The sequence below is a fragment of the Desmodus rotundus genome, chromosome 4 (assembly GCF_022682495.2).
Source record: "Desmodus rotundus isolate HL8 chromosome 4, HLdesRot8A.1, whole genome shotgun sequence".
Classification (NCBI taxonomy): domain Eukaryota; kingdom Metazoa; phylum Chordata; class Mammalia; order Chiroptera; family Phyllostomidae; genus Desmodus; species Desmodus rotundus.
In genome coordinates, this window is record NC_071390.1 from 113,758,522 (window position 1) to 113,778,207 (window position 19,686).

At 43.1% G+C, this 19,686-nt stretch overlaps 1 protein-coding gene across 4 annotated transcripts in view; it reads left to right on the forward strand.

Moving 5' to 3' along the window:
* PRKCQ (protein kinase C theta) overlaps positions 1 to 19,686 on the forward strand; it is a 119,977-nt gene that overhangs the window by 83,981 nt on the left and 16,310 nt on the right. For all 4 annotated transcript variants that reach the window (XM_045186301.2, XM_053923209.1, XM_053923210.1 and 1 more), the window contains 2 exons: positions 17,489 to 17,580; positions 19,204 to 19,266. In XM_045186301.2, coding sequence (XP_045042236.1) covers positions 17,489 to 17,580; positions 19,204 to 19,266 — 155 coding nt within the window. The remainder of the gene's footprint in view (positions 1 to 17,488; positions 17,581 to 19,203; positions 19,267 to 19,686) is intronic.

Consider the following 19,686-nt stretch of genomic DNA (forward strand, 5'->3'; position numbering starts at 1 on the left):
ATACTTACACACTTAAAGAAGAAAATCATTTATAATCCTACCCCTTGGGCATATTCACCATTCATACTTTGAAGCTTCTCATTCTAGATTTTTTCCCCCAGTGAATTTTTAAAAATAAAAATAGCAACCTATTGCACATATCAACTGTTCTGTAACTCATGTTTTTAACACTCTATTTATACATCTCCTCACATCTGTGGATAGTCTTCTAGAGCATGATTTACCTAATTAGAACATTTCTAGCTTTTTGTTCTGATTTAAATAACACCAAAGTGAACATCCTTCTCCTTGCTGATCTCATGCACAAGCTCTATTTTTCTCTTCATTTTTCTACTCTCCTTCCCCCGTCCCCATCATACATAACCTAGAATAATAGACCTGTGCGGGACCATGTGGTTAAGGTCCAAACAAAATGAAGTTTTTCTCTCCTTCTATTTCAAGCCTTGATGATGATGTACTGCCTTAGCGTAGCCATGAGGACAAGGGCCTCTCAGATGCCTCCAGCACAGAAAGTACTAGCTGGGAAACTGGGAATCGATCAGGAAATGTAGACGGCAACTAGGGCTTTCTTCCCCAGTAGGTAGGTACTCAACCTGCTTAGTGAAAGAATAAGTGAATAAATACACATAGCTAAAATAAAGAGAAACTAGACCCTGAAGGAGCACTCACTAAAATATACTGTGTTCAAAGCACTGTGGAGGATATGGGAATGTATAATATGGTTTCGGCCTTGAAAAATTGGACAATTTCACCCTAAAGAAAGAAAGAGGCAAGAGTGCTACTTCTGACGGTGTGACTAATGTTACATTGCAGAATGCAGACTCTAAGCACCAGAGCTGGAACCCTGGAAACTGGAATTTGAATAGGCAGGAAGACTTTGGGGCAGTGGGTGTGGGGGGCTACAGGAGGGAAAGCATAAAGGAAGGAAGGGAGCATGAGAAGCTGCTTAACAGAAAGCTGGCTTATTTTCTGGAGCAGGGAGCAGTTTGGAATTTCTGAGAATGAGTGAGAGAGATGTCCCACTAGAAATTTCCTCCTGGAGAACACAAATATCCATCCATTGGTCTGAGATGGTGTAGACATGTTACCGAAAGGCAAAGTGCGGAACTCGGCCATGCTCTCCCAGTCTCCGTTCTGGGTTTGCTGGGCACCCTGGCACTGTTTACTATCTCACTTTTCCTCTTTCAAGGCTTGTATAAATGCTAATACACTTCAGACCAGACTTCTAGGGCATTATGTAGTCCGTGGGGCTTGGTGTCTTCCCCCCCGGGATGTTTTTTGTTTGTTTGTTTGTTTGTATGATTATCTTCATACCGTGTGGGGAAGGCTGTTATCAGCCTCACTTAGTTAGAACGTAGCTGTCAATATTCCCTTCTCTGCTCATCTCACAGGGCTCAGCTTGCTGACTTCTTTCCCCACCACCACAGGTGCTTGTGGGTTCCACACGGTGGGAGTGCTTTTCTAGAGCAGGGAAGTCAGTGCAGGAGAAAAAGTGGCAGGGAATGTGCACGAATGTCAAACATGACTGGCTCGTGACTTAGATTTCAAGGCATTGAGTCATTTTAGAAGGATGGGGGTGGGAAGCTTGCATCACACTTTCTGAAGGACCTTGAGTTGCTGTTAAGATGTGCTGATTTATTATTCGGATCTTGCATGCCCAACAAAATAGCCAATTGAACACCACAGGCGAGTGTATAAAGCAACAACTGATATGAATGATGATTGGCTCCAGGAACATTTTGAAAGTGGCCTCTTTGAGGGGACAGTCAGCTTTGCATACCAGTGAAGACATTAGGTAAGACAAATGACTATTTACTTTTCTAGGGAACTGTGGTTTGGGAAAAAGTATTTATTTGTTTTCCACCTCCAAAGAGCCTACCTGTTGAATGTCAGATTATTCAGGAGATTCTGAGAAGAAGATTCCCTTGTAATTTGTCAGGATCTGTGCGTTAAATCATTAAAGGCTTTTAAAGTTCATAGGTGAGGGACATTTGACCTACTGAAGTGTGAGAATATGGTAAAGTCATCTAGGAAGCTACAAAGAGTGAAACTAGCTATGCACTGGGCTTCCGAAGAACGTTAGTCTCAGCTCAACCACCTGTCGGCAGGACTCCGGGGCTCTTCCTCCCCAGCACCGGGTAGAGCTTAGGAATCCCCACCCAGAAGGGCTGAGGGGTGGAAGCCACGAACCATGTGTGAAGGCACAGTGCTTGGGGCGTACGTGGGCAAGACAGTGTCGGTTGAATCTGAACCTGAATAAGGCTCAAAAGGAAAGAATCTTTGAAATTAATTCGTTTTCTCAGTGCCAGATTGAGGTAACGTTGTGCTTCATCCAGGCTGTGGCATGACGCGCTGGCGTCAGAGTCTAGCACAGATCAGGGCGACGGAGGTTGCTGTCCGAGCAGGAGGAGGAGTGGCTTTTTATTCTTTTCTTTATTTTGTACCAACATTTATTGTTTTTTCACATTTTATTTTCTGTCGCACATGAAAGCCCATATGTTTTGAATTGCACAGTCCCTCTTAATACCAAAGTCAGTATGTATGCCAGTGAAATCTCACATGCATAGTGGATTTTAAAACTTATGTTCAATACCTATTTTCCATTATTTACATTTTTTAAAAAGTAGAAATAGAGAAAGTCCACAAAAAGAATAATTGTCATACATTCGGAACTGTACTCACAAAGTAAAAATCATTAGAAACAAATTCTTCATAAAACCTTGAAAATATATTTCACAAATTATTTTGGAATGTCACTTTTAAATGAATTCAACAAATTCTTCCTGAGGACCTACTCTTTCTAAGTTCTGTATTTTTTCCCAAAAGAGGTAAGTCTAGAAAATTGTACAGGGATTAAATTGCAAAACTATTTCCTTTTCCTAATTCTAATTAGTAAATAAATTTTTCAAGTCCTACCTAACTTAGAAAAACAATTTTCTGCTTTATTTATTTTTAAGATACCACAAATAATTAGATGCACTATTGCTTTTCTCTACAAAATTACTTTAAAAACTGTATTAGAAGCTGTCACCCAGTTTCAGAATTGTCTAAATGGGAAATAATGTGTGTCAGTTAGAAGTTGCATTGGCTGCTAGTAATGAGGACAGATCATAACAATGACTTAAATGAGATGGAAGCGTTTGTCTCTTCATATAAAGGGAGTGAGGTGTGGTTCAGAGCAGGTATGACAGTTCCATGGTCTCACTCATCAGAGACCCAGGCACAGTCTGCTCCCTCTTCCATCATCCCCATCACTGGGCTTCCATCCTCAAGGGGACTCCTCAGTCTATAATGGCTGCGGGAGCCCAGCCCTCACAACCACATTCTAGTCAGGAAGCAGGAGGCAGAGGGAGAGAATAAAAGAAGACCATGCCAGCTCTCTTTCCTTTATTAAATCACTTTTCCGTAAGGCCCACAAAAAACTTCTGCCCACATATCTCTGACTTTTCTATAGCTCCAGGGAAAGCTAGAAAACTTTGTCTTTCAGCTGGGCACTTTGCATCCAGAATAAAATTTTTTACTAAGAAGGAAAGGTAGCCAACCAGCTATCTCTGCTCCAACATATATTTTTAAATACAGAAAAATATGACTTTAAAAGCCTACATTTATTGAGGGCCTACTTTGTGCCAGATAGTTTACTAGGAACTTTAATATATTAAGTTAACTATGTTAGCTCCAATGAAGTTGATATGATTATTCCTATCTTACTCATGAGAAAACTGAGGCTAAGAATAATGGACTTTGCCTAAAACCATTCACCTGGTAACTGGGGGCAGTGTTCCAATTTTACCATGTGTCTCTGTGTCCAGCTCTTGGCCTCCTATGTATTCAGAGCCTATAAGTATCTTAGTGACATGTCATCACTGTAGTAACTCAATGTTGACCTACAGAAAAGACGAAACACTGAGAGAAAGAATTTCCCTCTCTTTCTAATTATGCTAGAGTAAAAGAAAGATCAATAATTGAAGTATCTAGCCCTGTCCAGTGTGGCTCATTTGGTTGGGTGTCGTCCAACAAAGTAAAAGGTCACTGGTTCAATTCCCAGTCAGGGCACCTGCCTGGGTTGTGGGTTCAGTTCCCCACCCCCACACCCACCCCATCAGGGCACATATGAGAGGCAACTGATCACTGTTTCTCTCTCACATCAATGTTTCTCTCTCACTCTTTCTCCCTCCCTTCCTCTCTCTCTAAATAAATTAATACAAGTTTTTAAGTAATTAATTCAAGTATTAATTAATTAAAGTATTAGAATAATTAAATCAAGTATCAATTAATTAAAGCCTCTCTGATTTATCTCTGATAACACTATGGAAAAATAAGAGTTTGGTTCCAAAATTAGTTTGGAAAGGAGAGAAGCCTCCAACACTGTGAGAACACCATCTGTGTTGTCTCATTTCGTTTTGAAATAATTTCCTTAGAAATTAAAAGGGAACTGTGGCCTGCCTTTGTGTGTCCTTTGAAAGGTCTCTCTGTACTACAGTCTGTCTACAAGCAAGTTAAGAAGTGTTACAGGTTCACACCTAAAAGAAGTTTTAGGGGATGCGAACACCTCCGAGTCCCTCCGCGGGCTGCGCGGAAGGCGCGGTGGTTTTGTGGGTCCCCATTAGCAGACTGCCCAGCGCAGTATCAGCAGTCAGGACTTCAGTGTTAATTCACATTGATACCACTGCCCTTGACTTCCACACTCCCATTGTGAAGCAGTTGAGCCTTCTTAGTATTACTTTGAAATTTCTCTAATATGACAAAGGAAGATTGAGTTTCACTTTCCATTTATAGAACACAGAAAGCTTGACTCTGGGCGACCTCCCCATGGGCTCCCTCTGTTTATGGTTTCAGGTTACGAATTTATGACTGACACTTTGTATGACTTTCAACAAGTTACCTAACATTTCTTTGTAACCTTGTCCTCTTGGGGCCTCAAAAAAGATTAAGTTAAAAAAAAGATAGCACTTGCAGAGAACTTTGAATCCTTCATGAAGAAAGTGCCATACTAACTGCAAGATTTTTATTATTATTTGAAATAAAAGAAAAACTCAACAAAGCAGTCTTAAAAAGTATGTCATTCTGATATTTCCATGACTTGAAAGCAAAAAAAAAAAAAAAAGCCATCTAAGATTGCCAGGAGGTTTTTACTTTCCAGCATTTTATTCAGACACGGCCTCATCTGAAGCTCTCAGCAACATTTTTTAATCCATAAACCCTCCGATGGCTGAGTTAGGAGCGCTGGCAATTATCACAATTTTAGCAAAGAAAGAAAGAGAAAAACCGCACAAACCACATCCTCCAAAACACTTATCCACGAACTAAGACAAGAGTTAATGTTCTGTGTCGTCCGCATTGGTAGTGACTGGCAGGCCGGCCTTCTTGAAAGCACTCCTGCCGTTTCCTGTAGTGAGAACGCTTGGAAACGCTTGTTTCATCTCTTCCGGGCGCTGCAGACACCCTCTCTGTGCAATTCAAGTGTGATCTGACAGATGTGCGATTTACAGTAAACGTAGAAAAATTAGCAGATTTATGGTAAATTCACGTTGCACCCCCCCTCCCCAACATACTGGAGATAATCGGCGATTAATGAGCAAATACTCGAGTACCCTTTGACTATACGCGCTACCTAGTGAGTCTGAAATGCTGCGCCCTTTCTGCAGACCTGCTTTGTAAGCTCCCGGATATTTTCTCACCTTTATGTGACTTTTATAATGCTTCTGCAGGGCTCACGGAACCACACTGTGAGTTCATTTCTCTGTCAGCTGTTCTCTCAAAGTCCCAAAAGTACTGTCACCAGCTCCCCTCATGATAAGAGCATTTTGCATCTCCTTCGAGAGTGTTACCGTAGGAAAGTGCCTGCTGTCATCGGTGAATCTGCTCGCTCCTTTGAAAGCTTGCTCCGAGACTGTCTCCTTCATAACTGTTCAGATTCACTAAATCCTATTTAATGACCATTATCTCTCCCCCCTCAGGCTTCTCAGCTCACAAGTTCCAGAAAGCTGGTTCTGTTCCAGTTCTGCTTGGCCTTTTATGTGACTACTTTCAGAGGCACCTACTTGGTTTCTCCATGTAAATAATACTTTCCTTGATACCGAGAAGCATGTTTTGTTCTTTTCCTTTTATTCATTTCCTCACAGAATGCTAGATAATGGTTGAGGGGGAGGGTGGAATACAAGAAAAAGAAATCACCCTGTAGTGAATTGTGCTGGCTGACTATAACCCTCTGACTATCTGCCAGAACCCTCAGGGGCCAGAAAGGCGGAGGAGAGGATGTCCACCTTCGGCACACCCGCTGCAACTTCTCTGTGTCCTTCAGCCCATCAGTTCCCCGTCACCCCCAGTTCCCAGGTTCTGCGCCCACTGCGGTTTCTGAACTCTCTGCCTTGACCCCCACCTCATTCTTATCTCCTCATCTCTCTACAGTAAAACTTCTGTCACATCAATGTCCTTTTCTCAGCCAGCAGTCTGAGAGAAAAATAAGATAAGCAGCACATGGCTACTTAATACTTACGGTTCCCAGCAGTAACTTCTCCTAAAATAGGGCCCTCTCAAAGAAGTTCCACATTAAACCACGACCACACGGCATTTGAGGGGCCATGGCACACGCCCTGAGGAAGGGACAAATGTGGGACTCTGGGAACAGAGGAGAGTTGGAATAAAGGGGCTCAAGCACCAAACCCAAGAGAAGCCTCCTCTTCAGAAGCAGGAGGAAGAAGCAAGAGGGGGAAAAAAGCAACAGAAAGATCCCCTGGGTAGATAAGGGGAGGACCATCAGAATAGGGTCAGTGGAGAGGAAAGAATTTCAAAAAAGAGGGAACAGTGTTGAGAGCAGTGAGGAAGCCAATTGTTCACGTTTAAGAGGAACAGAAAGAAGTATCTTAGTAGGAGGTCAAGGGCGTATGTCAGGTGATAGAGGCATAAGGAGTGTGGCAGGTGGGCAGACTCGGTGCTAGGCAGACGTCTTTCAGAAAGTGTGTTTCAGAAGATGGAAGTGTTCTATGATCACAGGGTCTTCAGGTTAAAAGTAATGGGGAATGCTTGAGACAGAGGAAGAAACCAGACAACAGGGAGGAATTCAGGAACAAAGATTCTGGAAGAGGAAGGGGTTAGCATAAAGACTACAGCAAACTCTGGTAAGGACAGTTGTCACTTCTGACACAGAATAGAAAGGAGGAGACTAAGTTAGACGGAGAGGCAATCTGAGGCTGCTCACAGAGATGGCAATCACCCCAATAAAGTAGGACGCTGCCTCGGGCTGGAAATGAGAGGGGGCAGGAATGGGGCTGACAACCTGGGGGCACCAAAGAGGCTTGAAGTGTCAGCAACAGGGACTCCAAAAAAGATTCAGTAAGAGAACAGAAGCAGAAATTTCAAGGTACCACCTAAGGGCCAAAGTTTGAAGAGAAAGTGTGTGATGGGAATTTCCCAGGGATGGAAACTGGCAAGGCGAAACCAGCCTTCAAGACAAAGAAATAAAACCTACCGTGTGGCTTCTAAACCACTTCATCATTTGCATTTGTCCAGAATGGGAGTGTGCTCTTAAATCCTTTAAATAAAATAAGCAGTAATTCTCCATGAAACTACTTTAAAAAAAAAAAACCTATTTCTAAAAGAACAGTTACAAATATTTTAAGTGGACACTGTCAACCAAGATAATTAAAAACATGTTTCTAGAAGTCATCATTTCAAGAAAGATGTCAAATAGAACCTGCAATGCTATTTTCTTTGTGTAAATTTCTACCTTTATAGGCCAAATAAACATAAGAATTTAGTAGAACTTTATTAGTCTGCATATTCTTTAGTCATTATTTTATTGATATTTGTATAAATTCCACCTGAGAAAGAATCTAAAGATTTTTTTTTCCAGTCAAGTACATTAGCATTACCTTGTATTGGCTAGCCTATTGCCACTAGTTTTTTTTTTAATTAATAGAGAATTTTTTAGAGCAGATTTAGACTAGAAAAATTGAGTGAAAAGTACAGAGTTCCCACATATCCTTCCTCTGCCAGGCCCCATAGTTTCCCCATTTTTAACATCTTGCCTAAGTGTGGTACATTTATTATAACTATGAGTCGATGTCGATACACTATTATTCACTAAAGTCCACGGTTTACATTACTGTTCACTTTTTATATTGAATATTCTATAGGTTCTAACAAATGTATTACATGTAGCCACAGTTACAGCATCACACGCAGTAGTTTCTCATTGCCCTAAAAATTCTCCGCACTCTGCCTCTTCATCCTTCCCTCCCTCAAACCCCTGGCAACCACAGATCCTTTCACTCCTCCATAATTTTGCTTTTTGCAGAATGTCATATAGTTGAACTCATGATTTGTAGCCTTTGCAGGTTGGCTTCTGTCACTTAGTAATAAGCATGTAACTTTCCTCCCTGTCTCATCAGGGCTTCAGAGCTCTCTTCTTTTTATTGCCGAATAATGTTCCATTGTCTGGGTGTACCGCGGTTTGTTTATCCAGTCACCTGTTGGGGGACGTCTTGGTTGCTCATAGCTTCTCATTTGATTTGTTACAATCATTTGTTTTTCTTATGACAGACTCAATAGATGTAGAATTTTTTTCAACCTGAGAAGGAGTCTGATCCCCTCATCGTGACCCTAAGGAAGCTGAGATCCAAAGACCAGCCTGGCCGACCGCAGCACAGTGCTCTTGTCTAGATTGTACTGTCCATCCAAAACTATTAGCAAAGCTCAGATGTCAAGGAGCGTAAACACCAATTCCAACTCACAGCTCATTTAACTGGAAAGTTATCTACTGCACATCGTAAATCTTAGACCCAAGCAAAAGGGGTTCTGCCAGTCCCTTACTTCAGAACCCTCCCTCTGGCCTTCCTCCAGGCACATGGAACAAGGAGTACCGCCCCCCCTCAGCCACTATCCCCATTCCTCTGGGGACCCCAGAATTCCATTCCCAAATAGCTCCAAGCATGTGCAGACACCCTCCTAGGTTCTAGTGTGTGTGTGCAGCAGGCGAGGGTGGAGGGGGTGGGGGAGAAGGACTTTCCCAGAGTAGCCACTTAACTGGTGCAAGATTTGGAGGAATTCTAAATTTATCACTGGCCTTCTTGACTATTATTAAGGTATAGTCCTCATTATATACACAAAACACACACATAACACCTATACATATAGAGAAAAATATGAGACTATAGAACACATTTAAATTTACAGTTGATGAGGTCAATTTATAACACTTAAAATTTTAGACATACGGTGTGGGGCACGCATTTGTATTCTTGCTCCAGACACCTTGTACGTGTTGGGGTGACCCTTGAGGTCTGACTATAATACAACTAAATGCTTCCCTTCCCTGTGTGATAGAATAACAACGCATGTGACAAAAGTCAACATGGGTGTACGAGTTCTTACTGTGTAGGCACTAGGCTAGATACTGTACGTGGATTATTTCATTTAATTTTGGAATTTTTAGATATGGGCCAACTCCCCCTTGTTCTTTACGATACACTTTCCATTGGGTGTGATAGAGTGTGTCCCAAAGTAGAGAAGAATTCTACGCTCCAATTTCCATATTATTATACTAAAATCTTGGATGCTACAGCATTTTTTACACATGCTTAACATGTGATAGTCTTAAATGGGTACTGGTATATTTAGATATTTTGTAAGATGTAATAAATACTTTGATTCTAATTTTATTTCTTCTTCAGGCATTGCAAATCTTCTCTTGAATAAAATTTACCATATTCATTTACTAGTCTTAGAAGAAAAATATTGTAGCAAAATATGACTATAATTATTCTTTCCCTCCTTTCCCACCTTACTTTTCCTGGAGAGGGAATATGATTCCTGACCTCATTTGCATAAAATTTGCCAAGCTCTCTGTGTGTTTTCAAAATTAATTGTTAGTGGCCTAGCAGAGCTAGAACCTAAAAAAAATAATTGTTATTGTTTTGATAAAATCATTAGCTAATTTCTTTAGTGCTATGAAGTTCTCATTTATCCAATAATCCACGCACATTTGGCAATCGTTAGCTATGCTGAATAGACATTGTTGCTACATAATTTCCCAAGCTCTTTCGTTTCGTTCTCTTATTAAAAAGAAATGTGATCATTCTAAGGGGAAAGTAATGTGGAAGTTAAATCATACAACTTCTAAAAAATTAATAATAAGCTGAGTCCACCTTTACATTTTCCCCTTTACTAATTCTAGAATATTCATTCACAAAATGTTCTTTTAAGGAACTAGCTTATGTTTTAAATGTTGATATCTTTTGTCAGCCCTAAGACTTTTAACTTCTCTAAATATTTGTATATGCAGACACAGCCCTGTGAGAACTATACAACCAGTTCTGTTAAATCTATCACTTTAACCCTGCATTTAATTATCTTTCTTTCATATTGTAAACAAAAATTTTTATTTTAATGACACTTCCTTTTTTAGATCTTCGTGTTGTTTTGATTCTTTTTTGAGATAATTATTCCAATTGCATTACTTTGATTAAAAGTGATTTTAAACATTCATAACCAGATGACTCTTCTACCGCGTGCCTGGTTCTACTTTCTTCATGATTAAGCCTGCCAATTTCAACTTAGGAGAGCCGGAAAAGATAGCACCTGACTTGACGTCAAACACTTAATGCAAATCCCCACGCCAGCACTACAAGTAGCAACGCTTACTTGAATCTATCGGTGAATCAGACTTGCTCCAGACCTCTTTGAAATCGCTGTACTGACCAAGTGCGGCAAGGCCCGAGCTCTTCCTTGTGCTTTGAAAGGGGAATGTGCTCTTCAGTAGCCTAAATCCAAACAAGAATAATCTATTCCCTTGGCAAATACTGAGCATATGTATCACATAAACATAAGGTAGTAGAAAAATCACTTAAAATTTTTAAGTAAAATTCCTTATTTTCCCTCATTATAAAAGTAGTCATATCAAAACATCCTTTAAAAATTGGAAAGTACACAATAGTATTATTTTAAAAAGAAAGTTTTTCCTAATTACAGCATTCAAAGATATGCAGAAGTTGGATTTTTTAGTATTTTCTTTCCTCCTTTTTTTTTGCATCTTTTTTTCTCTGTAGCAGTAACAATTTAGTAACTTTAAAGTTTTCAGTAGAGTAGGTCATTTTCACCTCAAAATCATATTCCTTAAAACCTGTCTTTTATGTTAAAACTTAATCCATTCCTGAGACTCCTCTGGGCTTATGAATATATCTCTCTCAACATGTATGGCATGTATCTCACATGTAATAACTACAGTCATAAAATAACAGCTGACATTTATAGAGCATTCACTGTGTGCTAATCCATGCTCTTGGCATAGTACACGTTTTAGGGCATTTAATCTTCACAGCAACCTTATGAAGTAGACACTATTTTATTCCCATTCTATAGATCAGGAAAAGGAGGTGGCCCCTTTAAGGGGGTAAGCAACACATCAAAGATCAAACGTCTGTTATGTAGGGGATCCAGGATCCAAACCCAGGCAGCTTGGTGGCAAAGTCCATAGGCCTCACTGCTGTATTGCCTCTCATTACAGACCTAACCATATCAGGGAAAACAGCTTTGAAATTCACAGAATGGAGTCCTGTTTGTGTTTCTGTGATGAAGGGAAATAATTTGTTTGTTAATGCAGGAAGACCCTGTGGGACAATTAAGCCAGTAAAGATCAACTGAGCCTGCATTCCTGCTAAAAAAGTGCGAACCTCTAGAAACTTGGGCACGTTATTTCTGAGATGTACTAATGAACTGATTGAAAGCAGTGAATTTTACTAATTACAGTTTACAGTAGAAATGTAAACAGGCCCCAATGAATGAGTTTGCTGGTCTATAGAGAGCCTCTCTCTCTCTCTCTCTCTCTCTCTCTCTCTCTCTCTCTCTCACACACACTAGATTTAGGTATAAAAAGTACATATATGATTATCTGTTAACTTTATTTGATGGTATATTCCTCATGGAAAAGGTCATAACCCTGTTGTCCAGGATGTTGTAATTTATAGCTCAACATACAAGAAAGAAATAAAGCTCTCCGGATTCAGAACCGCTCCAGCCTTCTAAATTATAAACACACCTAAGGAACCGAGTGCTGGCGTGACCAAGCTGACGCAGGTGTCTAAGTGTCCAGTGAGACTTCGGCCGAGCCCAGCATCCGGCGTGTCCACCAGGCACGCTGGCCAGATCGCGCTCCCCCTGTGCCCGGGTGCCCCTTGCAAGCACACAGCTTGGGCGGCCCAGCCCCCAGCTCTGTGTCTATGTCAAGACAGGAAGCCCCTCCATGTCCTCACGACCACAGTGCTGAGGATGTCAAAAAGGCAACTTACACGTTGTAATTCTCAACTAAAACCTTGTTTTAGGGGGAACAGTAAGTAGAAGTAAAGATGTAAACCTTGATGAAGGGGGCCCCACCTCTACTTCTGATGCTAGTTCAGACTTAGAGCATCAACTGCGTAAGTAAATAGACTGAGAGTCACGAAGGTAAAGAATCCAAGGCAATGTCTTGGTTCAATTCAGACCAGAATTATTTGGCCTTGAAAACCACTGAAATTAGTACATCTCTTATATGAAAAATGATTTTTTCAGTTTTTAGATTAGCAACTATTAAATTATCCTATTCTTATATATATCACTATATATAGTGATTACCTTCATTTCTTCACTTTACCAGCATAAATCACTTTTACAGTAAAATTTCATGTAAATATTTCCCAAAGAAAATGAATACAAAGGAATTTAGACTCTCCTTAAAGTGATCTCATATTTTTATAAGAACATAGAAGAGCCAGTTATGCAGTTTTTTCAACTAAGCAATGGAAGATATTTGTGGAAACTGGAAAATTCAGTACTTTGTACACAGAATTCTTTGCAAGAACACTAGACTATTTCGAATTCTTGAAAGTTCTCTCTCTCATTCTCTCCCTCTCTCTCCCTCTCTCCATATACACACACACACATATATACACAGAGATATGTATGCATGTATATGTATGTATATATAAATGATTTTGCAAGACTATAATACATACCATTTTTAAAAGCTCCCAAAAATATTGCCACAGAGCTTTAGATACACATTTATCTACAGAACATCAGTATTGATTATTGCCTTCAGTTGCCAGAAAATCACCGCAAAGCTGTTACTCGTTTTATAGTCTCCAAACAAAGCCGCTGCATGCCACAGGTGTGTCTGTCACCTGGAGAGCTGACAGACAGATAAATGTGATTGAGTGCTATACCAAATGCGTTCTCGTTAGCCAGAGGTTCTTCAATGCTACTGAATGAATCACTTCTTCCAGCGGCCCTGAAGTACCTGTACTATCAAACCCTAACTGAAACTCGCTTCACCGACAGGATGGAAATATGCTCAGTGTTTGACTGTTTCATTAATAAGATCAGTGGATGAAGACGAGCACTCACAGAACTCACTCTGAAGACCACAAATGGGATGAGCATGAAGCTTCACAGAACGCTCACTTTACAGACAGTCCGTTTGAGTTGACAGCAGAGGCTGCGACAACCCTGGTGTGTTTCCTCCTGCAGGAAACTGGCTAAGTAAGGAAACCCTCCTATTTTAAAATTCCCTTTCCCAAGGAGCTGCTAGGTAGGCAAAGTGAAAAAACTCACCGAGTGCTTGGACTGGAGCCAGGATCCTAAAGGTTGAGCTCTACTCCTGTGTTTCAATTCTTTTCCAAAATCAGAGATGATGCTCTTCTTCAGCAGGCCTGCTGGCAGTTCTTTCTAAAAACACAAGATGCAAGATTCTGAAACAAAATACAGACCAATCAAAAAGTCACTCTCCTGTCACTCCTGTTGTCTACTCAAAAGAGTGCTGAGCCACAGTTTGTTCTAACGCGCATTCTGCTTTCCAGCTCTTGGCCCATGGGGATTAACTCAAGTGTTAAAGCAGCTGGGACCCTTGGGGCACAGAGGAATTGGCCCCCAACCAATAGCCAAGCTCTATGAGCATACCCAGGGGACTACTAAATGGGAGGAGGCCCTCTGACCCCTGGGTGTTACGGTGGGCCATGAGCCCAGCCATAATGCTTCCCTCCTGTGAGGAAAGCTCAAAGGGAAGACTCGTCACTATTTCTTTAATTTTACTTCAAACATGTATTGTTTGTAGACAAAGATTTCTCTTAAGAATTTTGTAAGCATAACATCTTCTTTCCAATACTTATTTTATCATTTGGGAAGCATTACATAATCGTATAACATGCTCAATAGTCATAGTTTAATGTCATCTCTTCCCCCAAGAAAAGGTGAGACATAATTGTTGAAAATCAGGGAATCTTTAGGTTAGTAAAGAGGAATGTAGCTGAGGACCTTGCTGATATGTTTCATTCTGCCGAGGGTGGGACTGAGGCCCAGGGGTGGTGTGACTGTCACCCGCTAGTTAGTGACACAACAGATGACAATCTCCACAACACAAGTGCTGCGCCAGCACTGTTGACAAATTCTACATCCAGGGCACCCCTTCCCCCAACACCAGCATTGTCAATTCTCACTCCCTGAGAAGAATCATTGGCATCAGTTAAAGGATCACTAGGCCTAAAGAAGAGCCAGCTGCACCAGTGAGACAGTCACAAGCTCAGGAGGCCATGCTCCCCCTCGCCAGCCTGCTTGCTTTTCCTCTCTGCGCAGGATCAGAACCGAAAGAACAGACGAGGAGATCCAAGTCCCTGGACTGTGCAGTTCCTTTCTGTTGGAAGGAGCTGCTGTATGTTTTTATTTGTATTTTTTTTTGACTGGCTTTTACATTGTTTCCTATGGTTACAACAGCTACCAGATATCATGTGCGTGCTGAGTGCCAACCCTGAGCCAGTGCTGCACACAGACCATCTCCTGTAATACTCAGCGACACCCCCAGAGGTGGGAATATTATTGCCTCCATTTCACAAGTGAAGAATCTGAGGCTCAGGAGAGGATAAGTAACTTCTCCAAGGCCACATGTAGAGGAGCTCTGAATTTGGGTCCAAGTAGGGGGCAAAGGCCATGGCCTTCACAATTATCCTGAATGGAGCTCTTCTGGGCTGGGTCCTACTCTGCCCAACTGGGAGTTTCCCCAGTAGGCGGAGTTTTCTTTTTGATGGTGGTCCTGCAGGGTTCCAGGTCAGTGGCAGGTCCCCTTCAGCTCTGAGCACTCCCCTCCCAGCCATTTATGGAAGTTTGAGGATACTGTGATCATAGTTACTTTTTATAACGGGGATTTGGGACTCAGCTTTGAAAGGGTTTACCCATCCTTCAAAATGCAATTCTCAAAAACCAACCCCCAGGACTGCGTGGTTTGTATGTTTATACTAAACATTCGTTCATGCTAATTTCATCACAGAGCCATCTCACTGGGTGGACCCAACAGTTCCTGGATGAGTGGGTCCTTGAGACTTCCAAATAGCTATCAGGACCCCTAGAAGAAGGCAAAGGTCCTCAAAACAGCACCCTCTGGGGAATAACAAGTCCCCCTCCCTGCTCCCCCAAGCTGGACTTCCAGGCAGGGACATTCCTTATCCCCCTTTGAAAAGCCTGTATGTTAGCTGGTATTCACCCAAACCAAAGGCTTAAACTGAAGCAAAATGCCATCATAAACAACGAAAGACAACCAGTGGGGTTTTTTTCAGTGCCCCCAGTGTAATGTAAAGATAAGAACTAGAACAGATTGTTTTTAAAGATTTATTGTAGAGCCATAATATCTTTTAGTAGGATTAAGTGTGGCACCCAACAGGCTACAAATTTCCATTACTATTTCATCAATAATCACTACATCAGTGTGGCCTTCTCGAAAAGCCCACAGTGGTAAATACTGACTGAGCACCGTGATTTCTTAGACTCTCTCACTACAGAAATTCGGCCCCCCATCCCCCACCACGGGTGACAGTCCACTCTGGGCAAGGGAACTGATGGGACCTCTGTGCAGGGATGTTCACAGGTGAGGGCTGGCCTTTGGCCTCGAGTTGCCTTCCCCACTTTCTCCAAGCCCAAGCCGACAATTTATAAATCCTGAAATCTCAGACTTTATAGGAATTTGTAAACATCCTAACAGGTACAGGGAATCTTCCATAGGAGCACTGTTTTAAGTGGTCTCACTCTGAGCTTTTATACTTGTCATTCTCTTGAGTACTTAGGAGACCCCAGCACTGTGTGTACACTGGCCATCACAGTTTGGGGTAGAGGGGTAAAGGTTAGAAGCTGTTCGTATGGTACTTATGACGGCAAGAGCTTGGAGGAAGATGTACTCATGAGAAAGCAGGTGTGTGCAGATGAAGCAAAAGATCGCTCTCAAAGCACGTTTGAGATACCAATGGACTTCGGTCAGCAGAGAATCTCAGCCTGTCCACAAGAGGAAGAGTGGGCTCCAGTGACCTCCCATCTAAGGTCAACCTTGGACAAAGCAGAATGACGCCTCCCTTTACCTGAATTATTGAGATGATCCTCACAGTGCTGGGTTTCCTTAGGTTTGTGGAATGTGTAACAGGCAATGTTTGTCACTGTCAGACCAGAGCGCCGGGTCTGCCAGCAGCTGGTGTGGCCCAAGGCCACAGCTGGTTTCACATCAAGACTTAAAGGTTAATTCTGTTAAAAAGTCACCCAGGTGAGGTTTTCAGGTGCAAATTTATGCACAGACATGCCACACTTTATGGATTACTAACTCTGTGGTTCATGGGGACCCTGAACAATCAGCGCACTCAAAGTGCTACGGGTGTTCTTATTGAGGACGTAGTGTCACACGTAATAGGAGGAGCTCAGGCTTACTGGAATCGCAGCCACCTCTGAAACTCTGACCACACCCTGCAGACCTCAGCCTTGCCTTCCACGGCTGCCAGCCCAGGGCCCCAGCTCTGATAGCATGCGTGGAGCCCTCTGCTAGGGGCAACACACTTTTAAGCTGTGGCTTGCCACAAGCAGAGCCTGCACTGGAGAAAAATAAGGCTACGCTGGACTGCAAGCTCCCTGAATGCAGGACTGTGTCTCCTCATCTGTGGAGGATGAGGCGGCAGTGAGCAACTCCATGCTCATTTCTCCCACAGGGCCATGCCCGTAAACTATGCTCAGAACTACTTACTGAGTGTTGAGTGAACGGATGCTTTCACCCTGCCCCTGGAGTCGAGCCCCAATTTGTGTTTATTCTTCCATCCTACACACTGTCGATTTCAGAGGTATACAACCAGCACCCACGAATCGCCCAATACCGTCCCAGTTGGGGGCGGGGGGCGGGGGGGGGGGGGAGGGTGGGCAAGTCTAGTTGGACTCTCCCTCATACAGTGCCTCGTCTGCTGAATCCTGACCCCTGGGCATCCTAGTGAGCATTCTACAGGCTCCCAGGCTGGGGGCGGGGGAGGGGGGGGTTGCGGGGGGCAGGGAGCAGGGATCAGAAATACTGCAGATCAGTGAAAGGACTTTAACAATTTTTTTATAAGTGATCTCAAGACAGAATTGGTTCCTGTGAAATCATCTAAATCCATATAAAAAGTGATGCTTGTGTTCTTTATTTTTTAAGGAAGCTAAAGGTTGGGACTGTTTTTGTTTTCCCCAGGAAAACCTCTTTTTTGTGATGGAATACCTCAACGGAGGAGACTTAATGTACCACATCCAAAGCTGCCACAAGTTCGACCTTTCCAGGGCAACGTAAGAGCCCTTTGAGGGTGTGGGGGTTTCCGCCGCTCTCAGCAGTTACTGCGCCCCCACTGTGGCCACAGAGTGCGCTTTCCCTGGGCTGGTTTTGTTTCCGCACCCAGCACGCCTCGCTCCCCAGGCCAGGGAACCCTGAGAATGATCGCACGGGGCAACTGTGTTCCCAGTTTGTGAATCTTACATTCTTGTCACTTTTGTTTAATTTCTCTGTGCTTTGAAATCAACTCTTTAATTTCTCAAAGAGATGCCCATGCCCCAGGCTTCTAAACAACCTGAGCATGGAAGAAAGTGTTTACCCTTTCAAAAGAGACCAGTTAAGTAGAGCACAGATCTTAAAGGTGGTCACAGGATGAAGCTTCAGCCGTGGCCTTGAGTGGGAAGGTCAATGTGAAGCCATAAAGCATGTGGCTCTGGAGCAGGAGAATTAGGACACCAGGAGGGGCGCTTAGTCTGAGAATAAATCTTCACCTTCTTGGGCAACTCTAAACACAGGTGAAATGGAACAGGCTGCATTCACCGGTGGGACTGCAGCTGAGGACCTGCAGCCACTCTTGCCCCACCCCCAGCCCCCGTGGCCCCTTTCCTGAGTGGTAAATCCACTGTGACAGTCAGCAACAACCCAAAAAATGGGGCCACCAGGCCCGTTTAAGCAGGCTGGGCACACACGGGCTTGAGTTCTTCAATAACCTTTCACTCGCCCCCAATGACCACTTGGAGTGGTGACGTTTGAGCTGGGCCGCAAAGACGGCTTGTTGCCCAGCTCCAGCAGAAACCCTGCTGCAGGGGCTGTTCTGTCAGATCCAGTGGGTCACACGCCGCTGATCTCACGGCCTCCAGGAACCACCAGCAGACTGCCCAGAGATAATCCTATGGGGTAGCCACAGCTGAGGAACCGTCAGGCATTTTTCTGCTAGAAAGCTTTTGCTCTGTCCAACCCCCTGTCCAGCTCCGCAAGGCATGCAGGCCCTCAGACACAGGCGTAGCAGCCTCAGGGCCTCCCAGGGGATGCAGCAAACTCACTTCAGGGAGTTCTCCCTCACCCCTAGCTCTACTCCCCTCGGCGCTAGTGCACATTCATTTCCTTTGCGTCTGTCCTGGAAGATGGAGAGCGCCCGCAGCACCTCCCATCGCCTCACATCCTTTCCCCTCCGCTTTCAGGCTGCGTTTCTTGCACACGAACAAGTCGATTCTGTTTGGAATGGCCCTGCGCACAGGTCTAAGGGCTGCAAAGCAGAGTTTAAAATAAAAGGGAAAACTATTTACTACTATACTGTTATACTACATATATTGTTCTACACTATTATACTATGCCGTTACATTTAATGTTTGCATATGTTTTATTAGGGGAAAAGTGACAGTTTGAGCACTGTAGTTTAAAATATAAAAATAAGCACTAGCTGCAGGCAGGACTAACTCCAGATGCCAGCTCTGCTTCATTCTCACCTTCCTTCTGTTCGGCTGGAAGAAAACTGCACGTGCACACAGAGGGATTGTGCACGCACAATGTTGAGTGTGTACATTTAGCGCTGGGCTGCGCAGAGCACTCACTAGATAAAGGGGGGGTTAATTTTGCTCTGTTGATGCACTCACGGTGAACCCTGACTTTCCTTCCCTCAGGTTTTATGCCGCTGAAATCATTCTTGGTCTGCAGTTCCTCCACTCCAAAGGCATTGTCTACAGGTACAGTTTCCCTTTCACACCGGTGTCTCCTGGTCCGGCTAACGTAACCCTTGCACTTCAGCGCCACGGAAAGGCCGGTGTGTCTTCGTTTCTTACCCAGGCTTCCTGCCCATAGTGATAACACAGATGATGGTTTGTAAGAAATTCCAATCTCAAAAGCAATAAGGTTCTGATTTTATTCTCTTCTGCATTCCAGTCCTTACTCTTATTCATCCTCTCCCCTCTGTCTTTCTCATTCCCTTCCAACACTCGCCTTTCTCTTTGATGTGTTGTTGCTTTCTCAGTTATGTCTCTCACATCTCATCTGGGCCTGTATTTCTTTTGGGCTGCCTAGAAATGTTGATTGAATGTTCTCCTTTGGGAGGGGGGGAGTACGTGGAGGGGATCTCTCCCTCGAACACCCAAACACACCGATGGAAA